Source organism: Aotus nancymaae, unplaced genomic scaffold (assembly GCF_030222135.1).
Source record: "Aotus nancymaae isolate 86718 unplaced genomic scaffold, 86718_ANA_hifiasm-v0.15.2.pri h1tg000115l, whole genome shotgun sequence".
Classification (NCBI taxonomy): domain Eukaryota; kingdom Metazoa; phylum Chordata; class Mammalia; order Primates; family Aotidae; genus Aotus; species Aotus nancymaae.
Window position 1 is genome coordinate 2,698,778 of NW_026988530.1, and position 13,306 is coordinate 2,712,083.

The 13,306-nt window shown below is 36.3% G+C and overlaps 1 protein-coding gene across 1 annotated transcript; it reads right to left on the reverse strand.

Moving 5' to 3' along the window:
* Positions 1-227: 227 nt before the first annotated feature.
* SPCS3 (signal peptidase complex subunit 3) lies at positions 228-13,102 on the reverse strand. The gene is made up of 5 exons (XM_064371034.1): positions 12,869-13,102; positions 10,829-10,904; positions 8,853-8,927; positions 5,132-5,247; positions 228-4,208 (listed from the first exon to the last, which is right to left on the reverse strand). The coding sequence occupies exons 1-5, from the start codon at positions 13,009-13,011 to the stop codon at positions 4,076-4,078; spliced, it is 543 nt and encodes a 180-aa protein (XP_064227104.1). The 5' UTR covers positions 13,012-13,102; the 3' UTR covers positions 228-4,075.
* Between the last annotated feature and the right edge of the window lie 204 nt (positions 13,103-13,306).

Below are 13,306 nucleotides of genomic sequence, written 5' to 3' on the forward strand. Positions count from 1 at the left end.
CATCAACCTCATCACTAGCCACTATCACGACTCTCAGCAAAAGCCAGAAACACAGGTCACAGCAACTAGAGCAAGAGCAGCATTTAACTTGACTGTCCAACTGACCTTGAAAGCAAGATCTAATGTCATTAGGAGTTCAAGAATGAAAAAAAGCAGCACTTACAAAGGAGGACAGTATTAATTACCAACAATCCCCATGATTTGGTCACATTAAAAACACAACTTCATTCATCATCAATATTTATTGGGCACCCATTATGTGCAAAGCACTATACTAGGCGCTGGGCAAGATATACAAAGATAAATCTGACAGACTGCCCTCAAAGAGCTTACAGTCTATATAGGAGCATACAGTCTCTGGAGAAGATATTTTAGGTGTAATTAACCTCCCCCATCCCACCCCCACTAGAAAAAGAAAAAAACCTACTAGACTTGGTTTCTTCCATTTACTTTTAGTTCAGCAGCTTCACATAAAAAGCATAAATCTGAGTCTTTTAAAATGCATACTTTTACTTGTAAACAAAATTCATTGTCACTAGAAAAAATGCTGAATATTTATTGCGATTAAGAAAAATCCTCAGACGGGCATGGTGGTTCGTGCCTGTAATCCTAGCACTTTGGGATGCCGAGGCGGGTGGATCGCCTGAGGTCAGGAGTTCAAGAACAGCCTGGCCAACATGGCAAAACCCTGTCTCTACTAAAAATACAAAAATTAGCCAGGCGTGGTGGTGGGCACCTGTAATCCCAGCTATTCTGGAGGCTGAGGCAGGAGAATCACTTGAACCTGGGGGGGACGGAGGTTGCAGTTATCCAAGACTGCGCCACTTCACTCCAGCCTGGGCATAACAGCAAAACTCCATCTCTAAAAAAAAAAAAAGAAAGAAAGAAAGAAAAAAGAAAAGAAAAAGAAAAATCCTCAAACATATATTCAGTATTTTCATGAATTTTTTATGACTATATTGTGAAGTAAACAATTTCCCAGATTGCATCAAAAACATGCAACAACTTTTTGAAACAGATCTCTTTTAAACTACTGGCAGTCACATGTAAGGTATACAGGCTTCTTTCTGCTAAAAGCAAGGAAAGCTTTGAAATGATTATATTTGTTTACTACCCATGTTCACAGCTTATGGTTTTTTTCCCCCATGAACCCACTTCATGTCAATACAAAGTATTATAAAATAATACCTCCATTGACATATACCCAAAATATCCAAAGCTTTAGATCTCTAAGCTTCAGATAGAAAAAAATAGTGAAAAGTGTTCATTATCAATAGCTGGGCTTTAAGATTATCATCATAGAGATAAAGCCCAGCCATTAGCTATTAGAGATGATAATCTTAAAGCCCAGCGATTAATTGGCTGACCAGACCCACCAAAGAACTGTAAAATAATTCCAGGAAAGGAAATTCAAAATAACCCACTTTCCTATTACACGCTTAGGAATTTCTGAAATTTTTTGTTATTTTCCTTTCAGAATAAATAAACTAAATATAATCAATTAGGGGGATAAAAAACACTGACACAGATGGTTGTCCAGGTTAAACTGTTAGAGAAAGGGATATGTGAGCACATTTTTACATTAATTCATTTCTAACCATAATCACTTTTAAATAAGTGTCTTAAAGTTATTCTCTTTTCTCAGAATCATTTCTGGGCTCACATATTTCTAATCATACTGAGTTTTGTAGATACCTGAAGCTTTGTGTCTTTGTAGAACATTATGAGATTTCTTTAAAACACTGAGACTAAAGCAAATGAAATGGTTATCAAACTCAACACAATTTTTTAAATGTAGAAACTGCACCCAAAAATGAGTTCCTGAGACTGAGGGTCCTTATTCCCATGTTGAAGCATTCTTGTTCTGAGCAGTTTCCCTTAGTCAAGCAAACAAAAGACTTTATCCACATTGTGCTAGTTGGACATTTTTACTTGTCTTCCTCACCAAACTCCAAAAAAAAGGTGGGCTTGTCAAAAAACTGTAATTCAAGTAAATTTCAACATTAATCTCTACCAGACTAACAGATCCATTTATCACGGAAGTATAATGAACTGTTAAACTGGTACCAGGTCTGGTTAAGACTGCAGGCTTATAGCGCATACCTTCTTTAAAGAAGACACACCCGATTTTTAAGCTTTGACACCTGCACATTTTAAGTTTCCATGTCTAGTCTTTGTACAAAGTAAATGAGGTTAAATTTTCTGAGTGTAAAATCTAACAGAAATAAAGTAGATCAATATGAGTTATGTGTTAGTCTTTCACTCATTTTCCTGTCTTCATATTACTAACATGCTTTTCTGTTCAATATCTTTGCTGAACAGACAAATTTTATAGACTTGTATGGTGTAAAAGGACCACCATTGAAGTTAACTAGTCCAATTCTGTCATTTTACAGATAAAGAAACCAAGACCCAGAAAAGTTTAATGAAAAAGCTGGGAGCCAAGCACAGTTTAGCATTCATGATACCTTTGACCTTTGTACTGGTTTGAAAAACCCATACCCACATGCTTTTACATGAACTATACAACTCCATACAATAGATGCTAAAATTAATGTAATTAGTGATGTATTTCACATAAGGTAAATGTAACAAATGTTTGTTATTACACTATTCGTAGAAAATATTAGCCCTTTTTGGTTACTGCTAACAGTGTAACTACAGTGTTTGGTCTTGCTTTTCTAAGGGTAACTGATTTGCAGTTGCTAATTCGAAGATGTTTATTTCTCCACAGCAGAAAAAAAAATCATGTTAAATATGATCATGTATTCAATCATGTATTATGTATTATTTTTACATATATGTAGATATCCTTATGCTTTTAATATAAGTGAAATGAATTTATGCAGAGAATAAAATATTACCTCGATATAAGTTGGCAGCATGAAAATTAGTCATTTCCATATAAAATGAGAAACCTTTTCTAGGAGTGATAGAAAGGGTTTCCAGGGTCACAAAAAAATATCAGAAGGTTATAAGTGATATTTGATTAGTCTGCAATCCGAGGTATAAAAGAAAGAATGAGCTCAGAGAATTAGAAGATCTGAGTTCAAGTTTTAACTCCACTCCTTGCTCACTATGTAACAATTCAATAAACTTCTGGGTTTCAGTTTCTTCATCTGCAAAGAGCTAACACTTATACTACTTACCTTGTTAGATTATTAAGGATGACATACACTAAAGTATATGAGTGGTTTGTAAATGGAAAGCATACCACAATTATTATCCCAATAATTAAAATATGGACCTACAAAAAGTCGTAAATAATTCACTTAGTGGCAGTAGGCATGCTCACTAGAAACGTAACTCAAGAGGATAAACCATGCAAACATTTTCAACTTTCAATGGCAATGCTTAAAAAATGTACACAGCTATAAAGGAACATTTTTAGAGAAAGCAATGAAGACACACATTTGGTTGACCTAAAAGATTTTAAAATGAATTAGAATGATTTACAGCATATAAAGAGGTATTTAGTCTTTAAGTGGAGAAAACTGCTAGTCACATGTAAGAAAAACAAATATTATGGGCCTGCCTAAGACAAATGGTATAAAATTCCATTACTTCTGGCTTTTTTATAAACCAGACTTCTAACAAATAACCATATTAATTTTCCAGTATTCAAACATATCCTTAAAAAGATAAAAGAGAATATCGACTTTTAAATCACATCCAATGCGTGAATGCAAGGCATAAAATACAGAGTTATTATGACTCTACAGGCACCTGAAAGTTTTAACTACCCTTCATGCTCACTTTATATTCCATAAAGAGTAACAGAAATACAGGGAATACTTCAAATATGTATTTTTTACAATCCTTTTTATGTAGTTCTTATTCTTGTAAGATAATACTTCACTGTGAGAGCCTTGGTTTCTGTTTTGTTTGTAAAATTAAGTAGCCCATTAACCTTTCCCTTCAAACAGGCCTTTTGATGTTAGGTCTTACACCGAAAAAAAACAAAACAACAACAACAAAAAAAAAAAAACTAACAACAAATGAAGATGCAAGAGAAGAGATAAATGAGATACAATTCATTAAGTATAAAAATATGTTGTTTCAAATTCAGAATAATTTAATAACTCTTTGTTATTTCATATGTATCTGGAAATGGGACAGATACGTGTCCTGATCCTGTCACAAGAGGTAGAATTCCAGCATTTGGTACGACATTCCAAGACAGGGTCAAAGTGACATTCCTGTTTCCCCTATAAAAAGACATAACAAACACAAGTCATCAGAAATTCTAGTAATTTAAAAAAAAATTTTAAGTCAAACACTGAGATGTCAAATACTTTTATTTATAACCATATATTCATATAGAAATCCTAATATGCTAATCTGCAAGAAGAACTATTTTCTCATAACACCTAAACTCCAAGGACAATGCTAGAAGACACGGTATTACATTTACTGATATCCCATGACCCATCTAAACTCACAGCTGCAGTTAATACAACTATCAACCAAAAAGCTTAAATGATTGAAACAGTAAATGTAAAAAGAGACGAGCTAGGAATTTCTGTTATTATCTAGACGGACAAACCTTAAAAAATTAAAACTCTCATGTTCTGAAATTTTCAATGCAAATACAGAGGTTTGGCTTGGTCAAAACAGTTCTCTTCTAAAATTATTTCCAATGTTTACCAATAGAGTCTAAGAGGTAAAAATAATCTCAGAGATCACTCACTCTAAATTGAGCTTTAGAGAAGTCACGTTCGGAGAACCAACACTAGTTCTGTTAACTGGTATCAACTCCTAGATCCAACATGCTGCTTCTGAGGTTTCCTGGCTTATTCTCAGAAAGGAGCCCTTTATTTTGACAACCACAGCCCTACCACATCTGAATAAGCCCATAGTCCTTGTACACACTTAGGATAGAAGCTTTAATAGTTAGACTATGACATTTCACATACTGCAAGAGTGTTGCTTACTTATCTTAGATCCCACTTTGCATTTCCACTCAATCTTTCAGTGCAGATATGCATAAATACTTCTCTCCCAATTTTTCTTTTACTCTCGAGTATTTTTCTTTAAAATAAAAATATATCTTTCTCTCCTTTTCACCTCTTATTAAATGTAAAAAAAAAAAAAAGAGAGAGGGAGAGAAAAAAGACCAAGAATTGCTCACTTGAGACCATTTCCATCGTCAAAGAAAAAATATTTTGTTTTCATATCTTTCAGCAGCAGCTTCGGATTATCACCTCTCAAAACAATCTTGTCCCACAGGACAACTTGGTTCAGAGCCTATATTAAAATGAAAATTAATTAGATAACTCATCAGAAATATCATATCACTTCAAATTAAAAGTATTAGTAAGCAAATAGTTTGACATGTTAATGAATTCAATTTTGAGGTGCTTGCTGAAATCTTAATGCATACAAATGATAGCAAATAGATACAAAAAAGGGGCAAATTTTTCTCGGAGAGAAGAATGATAATTCCCTGAAGGAATTCATTCCTTTTGCTAACTCAACTGTATTACTTAGGGCCTTCATAACTTAATACATGGTTTTTGATCTATAAGATCTCCAAAAAGTGAGGCCTTTGGAGGAACAGATGAATTAAATCCCTGGAAGGGAAGTATTCTTTTCAATCACTTTTCCTTGTAAAATGTCGAAGACTCTCCAGCTCAGCATGGATCCTAAATGGTGCCAGGAAAACAGATAGAACCAATCCCTGTTCCATTACGCTACTAATACAGGTTACTGTTGATTAATTATGTAATGAAAATTTCTAAGAAATCTTCTCCAAGATTTCTTTACAAAATCTTGAAGAAATGAAGAAATCCCTAAAGAAATGAAGCCTTCTAAGAGCTTATTTCCCTTTAATTAAAAAAAAAATACATGCATCAGTTTCATCAGGCAAAATTCTAGAGGTCAATTATTTTAAGCCACTCTTTCACCATACTACAAACAAGTTCCATTTAGAAAATTAAAAGCATGAAATGGAAAGAAAACACATTTGTGGCCACTACTAAATCCCAAGGAATTTGTTCTTATTAAATTAGCATCTATTAGCTTGCAAGGCCAATTACTCAGTGTATGATGACAACATTCACTAAAACAAAAGGTGGAGCAGTTATTTCTAAGAGGGTTCAAATCTACACTTTAAAGTTTGTTTCTAATATTAAACAGAAACATGAAAACTGAAGAAAACAGAATCAAAGATACGCTGAAATGAAATAATTTTTTTCACCAAATAATCTGTCAAATCTCAAATTAGTTTAACTTTCTAGTTATGCTAGGATAAATTATAAGTATAGTTAAATTGTAAGAATAGCTTAATAAATACAGAATTATAAGTAGAGTGTAAGTATACCCATCATAAAGGTGACATTTATTCAATAGTTTGTTAAAACTTGTAGAATATGTGTATTTATGGATGTTGCTCTTCAAGGATAGCTTTTCTGTTTAAGATTTTATTGATTCTGAAAGACTGGGATCAAAACTTATTCATGTCAATATTCCTAGTGCCTAAAAAAACCCTGGTATAAAATGCATGCTTAAAATAAATGTATAAAGAATTGAAGTGCTAAAAATTCCAGTTAGCTAATCAAACCATGAAACAGATAAAACTGATTGTGTCATTCTTTTCAAAGGATATTGTTCAAATAAAATAAAGAAAGTAGGCCCATCTTTAACTACAAATTAGCTCCAGACTACACTAATGACAAATATAAGAGAAACTCAGGTAAAAAACTGTATATTTTAATTCTATAGATTTCACTCTCAGATTTTTAAGTCTACCACTTTATACCTTGATATCAACACTAAATCTGAACCTCAGAAGATTTCTATTAATATTTGCACAATATTCTATATAAATATCTCCACCCTCACCCTATCTGCAACAAAAGCTCTCAACTAGACTAATAGCTTTCAATCATAAACTAATAGTTTTAATAGGTTTTGATATAACAGTTTAATAGCATCTAATTAAAAATTATGAATTATAATTTTGATTTAAAAAACTAGTTCAGGCCAGGCAAAGTGGCTCACACCTGTAATCCCAGCACTTTGGGAGGCCAAGGCAGGTGGATCACCTGAGGTGAGGAGTTCGAGACCAGCCTGGCCAACATGATGAAACCCTGTCTCTAAGAAAAATACAAAAAATTAGCTGGGCATGGTGGTGGGTGTCTATAATCCCACCTATTTGGGAAGCTAAGGCAGGAGAATTGCTTGAATCCAGGAGGCAGAGGTTGCAATGAGCCAAGACCACCCTACTGTACTCCAGCCTGGGCAACAACAGTGAAACTCACACTCTCTCAAAAAAAAAAAAAAAAGAAAGAAACAAACTAGTTCAAGTACTCAGATACTCAGATTAATGAATCCCATGTAACCCCAAAACAAAGGCAAACTCTTCTCAATAGGTAGGGATATTAATTAATTGTAAGTATATGGCTAAGACTACCAAAACAGCTCACACCATGGTTTTTAAAAAGGAAAGTATCTGATACTAAGATGGATTTTAAAATAATCTCAAGTTCAAAAATTAAGAATCTTTAGAGCTTTTGATTATGTATCTTCATGATGAGAATTATAATCACAGGTCTCAAATTTTGTTGATTCAAGTAAATCACCATGCGGCTCTCTGATTGTAGCTGTGGACAGAGTATTTTAGCTTAAAGAATAAACTTCTCTCACGCCTGTAATCCCAGCACTTCGGGAGGCCGAGGCGGGTGGATCACGAGGTCAAGAGATCGAGACCATCCTGGTCAACACGGTGAAACCCCATCTCTACTAAAAGTACAAAATATTAGCTGGGCATGGTGGCGCATGCCTGTAATCCCAGCTACTCAGGAGGCTGAGGCAGGAGAATTGCTTGAACCCAGGAGGCGGAGGTTGCGGTGAGCCGAGATAGCGCCATTGCACTCCAGCCTGGGTAACAAGATCGAAACTCCGTCTCAAAAAAAAAAAAAAAGAATAAACTTCTGAGTAGCAATACTACCAGCTCCATTTCCTAGTTGATATAGTTGAGCAATATCTTTCTGATCTTACCACTGAAAGTGGTCTCCAATAGTTTCTGATCAAAAATCCTCAAAAATGTGTTTTTACAAATTTTGTAGGTAATACACATGGACTATTATTAACTAATAGTATTGATAGTGTCTCAGCCAATTTGTCATATCTACTCAGGTTGTCTTTGTGTGTTTTTTTATCCTTTAGTGTGACACAAACAGCTCAGAAGAGGAATACAACTGTGAGTTCCACCACTTTCCTATTGTTTATGTATATATGAATTATTAGCATTATCTTCAATCTGTGATTTCTTTGCAGAAATCTTTTTAAGCCACTTTTCCATTTTGAGAGGATTAGCTAAAATCAGATAATATAATCCACTTATATATTGCATATACTGCAATGTTTTGCAACATGCTGAAAGCAAATAAATAAATGCCAGGTAGCATGGTTAACTTCTTGACCTACAGAATTCCTCCTCTTCCTCCAGAATATCTGCATGTTGTAGAATTTGACCATCTATCTGACTTAAGGGCTCAATATGAGTATTAATGTCAGTTCATAGAACAAGTATTAGTAAAGTTTCTCTTCTTTTTTTACTTTAAATTATTAATAGAAGCTCTTAATTGTTTTCCTTACATACATATATTACTTTGCATGGACTCCATTCTGGAGACCCCAGTGCTCGAGAGCTATAGAACAAATAGCAAAATAAATAAAGAGACTCCCAAAAGAGATAAAGTTTTCAGAACAGAGCTACCTCTCCACAGGCTTGTGATTTTTCGCTAGGTAACTTAGGTCAGGTATTTTAAATATATAAAATGTATATTCTTTCATAAAGAATAAGGCTTTAAATAACTATTAAAGTACTTCTAATTAGATATACTTACATTATTTTTTGTTGAATATTCTGCTGATAAATAAAGAAACAACTGCTTAACATTCCAATCAAATATATTCTCTAGATGTAAGTAAATTAAGGAACATATAAATTTATGAGCAGCATATCACTTTCAAATAGTTCTTAATTATTCTTAGGTTATTTATCCATAACAATAGCAATATTAAAGTAGGAAAAAAGGTGGCCCAGAAACATAATGTGCCACTAATTTAATAATAATATGCAGAAGATAAATATATTGTGAAATCCAGTTTATTCCAAAACCAAAAAATGTCAGTATGGGATTTTCTGCATCTTCCCATACTCTCTTATCAGTCAAAGTATCTCAGCTAGTAAACCTCCAAGTAATCCTTGGAGGGTTACTAGAATCCTTTGAAGGTTACTAGCTGAGATACTTTGATAAAAGAACGAATTTAAAATCTGGTTTTCTTTAACATCAACTAAGTTAAAAAAAAAAAGGACTTAATATTTCAAACAAATACAATTCCACTGGAGCTCTAAAGTATATACAAGCACCACTATTTAAATTTAACAATATACAAACATAAACAAGGCTCAATCATTAACCAAGTATAATAAATTGTACATGTCATTTTTGGTCACATGCAAGTAGACATTAAAATGTCTCTCAAAGATGCAAATGACACCATCAATTCAGTTTCCCAAAGAGGACAAGAACTTCACCAGAATTAACAAGACTGGCGCTGATACCAAGCAATAAGCAGAGTACTATATGAGTTTCCATACTGGTAGCAACACATTTGTTACATTCCATTATTAATTATGTGTAATCACTAAGAATCACTCCTTTAGAACTGATAAGTCTAGGACTGCTATTTACAAGCACAAGTACAATTTTAAGTAGTAGTAGCAGCAGCATTAAGAAAATCGGAAGAAACTACAAATAATGAGATTGGTAATATATAAATACCATAGAAACCAAGAAATTTCATTACAGTTCTCTGGATACACAAAATTACTACTCTCACAGTAGGCCCAAATTCCCTTGAGTAAATTTTTTTAAGTAACACAAAGACTTAAAAGTACACATATGAAATTTAGCATAAGACTTTTCTGATTTCCTAAAAAGGTACCTACGGAACTAATTTTTAGTCTATTTCTAAATCCAATAATATATTAAACCTTAAACAGAAAGTAAATTTCATGGTCATAGAAAGGCAAATTAGATAAATTCTCCAAGTATATGATCAGCTTTACTTTCACACAAGTTCTGACTGTTCAATCTCCACAACCATTTAAACCATGGGGTATTAAAAAGGCAGGTGAGATTACGCTAGAAATGGCAGAGAACATTGCCACAATATTAACCTAAGGCCCTAAAAAAGACTAGCCTGGCCAAAATGATCAGAGTTGTCAAAAGATGGAAACTCTAAGTCAAGAGAAAAATATTTAAATATCCCCACTAAAGAAACTCTTAATTGTTAATATTTTCTGACTTCTATGAAAGTTTTTATAGAAAGAGTTAATGATGGCAAAAAGCAACCAGTTTACCAATAATTTTGATACGATCTTTTGAATCATAACAGATTTTTTTAAACATATGTTTCTCTATGCTATAATAAAATATGGATATATTATTTGAAATTGTACATTAAATATTTACAGGCAGGCTGAGCATTGGTAATATTTTTCCTTCTTTTTCAAATGATCTAATTTTATTTTTTCTTTCTAAAAAACAGATTCAAACTTTCTTACATAGCTTTCAATCAATTTAATGTATCCGTTAAGAATTTAAAGTATGTTCACACAACTACTCATGAAATCTATAAAGTTTTCTCAAAGTGTGACGGGGAAGTATTAACATTATTTTACTGATGAAAAAGGCACAGGAATTTCCGAGGTTTGGCTGATTCAATGATAGTCATAGTGTCCCCCAAATCATTAAATAACACATATCTCCTTATAAAACTATAGAAAAAGTAATAAAATATTTTCTTAAAGGATATCAGCAGTTATATCAAATGTGATAAATCCCAGATCGCTTCTTTCTCTAGGTCCGGTGAAATCTTCTACATTTTTTCTAGAAGTAAAGATAAAAGTTTTGCCATCCTTCCAACAGAACATACAAAATTCACTAATTACTTAAAGAGAAAGAACATAGGTGTGTGCACAGGTGAAACAGTAATCCCACAAAGAAACAAGTAAAAACCAGAGAAACTTTTAAGTGTGAAAATAGGATAAACATTCTAATCTAAGCTAATTTCATATACCTTAAGAGAATCCCAAACAAAACTCAGAGGGAGATAAAAACTGCTACAAAGAATTGTAAATACTTGATGTACAACAATTTTGCAGAATGGGTATAAGAGAGCTACACATGACTACAAGGTGGTATGGAATACTGATGGATGGAATATTAATGGATGATATAGAAATCACCGCCTTATCCGAGGTTTCACTTTCCGGTTTCAATTATCCGTGGTCAACCCTGTGTGAAAATAGGTGAGTCCAGCAAAATAAGATATTTTGACAGAAAGACCATATTCACATAACTTTTATTATAGTATATTGTTACAGTTGTTCTATTATGTTATTGTTATTTTCTTGTGTGTAATGTGTAAGTTTTATCATATATAGGTATGTGTGTACGGTATAGGAAAAAACCCAGTATATATAGGGTTTGGTGCTATCCGAGGTTTCAGCCATCCACTGGGAGTCTTGGAAGGTATACTTACCCCCATTTAGGGGAGACTACTGTAACCAGCTGCTATTTACTGTTTACTACGGGTCAGACCCACTGACAAAATTTTTCAAAATTATTTCAAATAATTCTCACAACCTACCAATTAGGTATTATTTCCATCTTAAACAAAAGGAAATTAAAGCACAGAATGGTAAGAAATTTGCTCAAGACAGCAACAGCTAATATCTGTTCAGTGTTTAACATGCACCAAGCTCTCCTAACCCTCACAGGGCTGACAGTGGCAGTGCTGGTTTCCACCTCAGGTCTATTCAAACAACATCTAATAAACATCGGTAATTTTAAAAAAGAAAAAAAAGAGATGCGGGGAGAAGGCTCGCTATTTGATCAGTGGCTTCTTGGTGATTCTGACAAAGAAATAAACTAAGGTTAAAGAACTTGTTGGAAGATGAAATAGAGCAGAAGGGTATGGGAACGGGGTAGAGGGAGGGGATCGTTGGGGGGAAATACGACGTATCAAGACAAAAGTGCCAGAGAATAAAATCAAGGACCAAATAAGCAATAGCAAAATGACACTGTCATTTCGAATTGCATTTTGTTTTTATTGCGTTTCCGCAGATTTCAAGTGGTTGGCACTTAAAAAAAAAAAGAAAGAAAGAAAGAAAGACAAACCCAACGAAACAAAAACCCCGCTGTATCAGAAGGCTGAGATGCTTAATTCTCAGTGCCGAACATCTCTGGCCAACTTCAAAGCAGCTGCTAAGTGTTTATTGCCTTCTCATGGTGCAAAGGCAATAACTGTAAAGGGAATGTCAAACGGGGCAAACTCCGGTGATGAATGATACAAAGACAACACCCTCCAGTGGCCTCAGGCGCGGCAGAGCCTCTGGAAATCCCCACGGAAGCCCGACCCAAAGCGCGGCGGCGGCGCCCGGCGGGCCTGGCGTGCGGACCCCCAGCGGCCTCGGACGCGCGGGAGGCGCCAGCCCGGGCGGGCGGGCGGCGGCGCCGGCTCTGCTGTTGTGTTGCTCCCTCATTGGCCAGGCGTGGGTGGAGGGAAGTGAGGAACAGGAAGCAAACGGAGGCACCGACCTGAGGAACGCTCAAAATGAACATTTAAGAGCAAGCCCGGGAACTGACGGTGGAGGGGTGCGAGTTCCGAGGGGACGCCGGAAAAGCCCGCGAGGTGCATCCCTGACGACTGCCCTCCGGGGCGAACGACCGCTCAAGAGGGCGACCCAGACGCCCTGCCCGCGGCCCCGGCGCGGCGGCCCGGCTTGGGCTCACCCCCCCGACCCGGTCCGGGAGTCCTGCCCCGCCGGCCCGGCCTCAGCAGCACTCACAGCATAATCCGCGAGACGTGCAGCCGCACCGGGACGCTCCTGTCTTTGAAGGCGGTGGTGATGAAGCAGCCGAAGGTGAGCGCCGCCATCACGCTCAGTGAGAAGGCGAACAGCGAGTTCGCCCGCGACAGCACCGTGTTCATCGCGACAGCCTCCCACGAGTCCCGGCTCCACACGCACACCCAGGTTCCCGTTCCGGCGGCGGACCGGCTCCCTGCGATCCGCGCCGTCTGCGGTACGCGCGTTCCGGGAGCGCGCGCCGCCGCGGCCCCGCCTCCTTTCCGGTCCTCCGACGTGAGCGCGCGCGCGCCCGCCTTCCGAAACACACCCACAGCGCGCACGGGACCGCGCGGAAAGGGAGCGACCGAGCCACAGGCCCGCCCCTCCGTCGCGGCCTAACGCCGCCACCAATCAGCGACGAGCGAGGGAGAGGCGGGG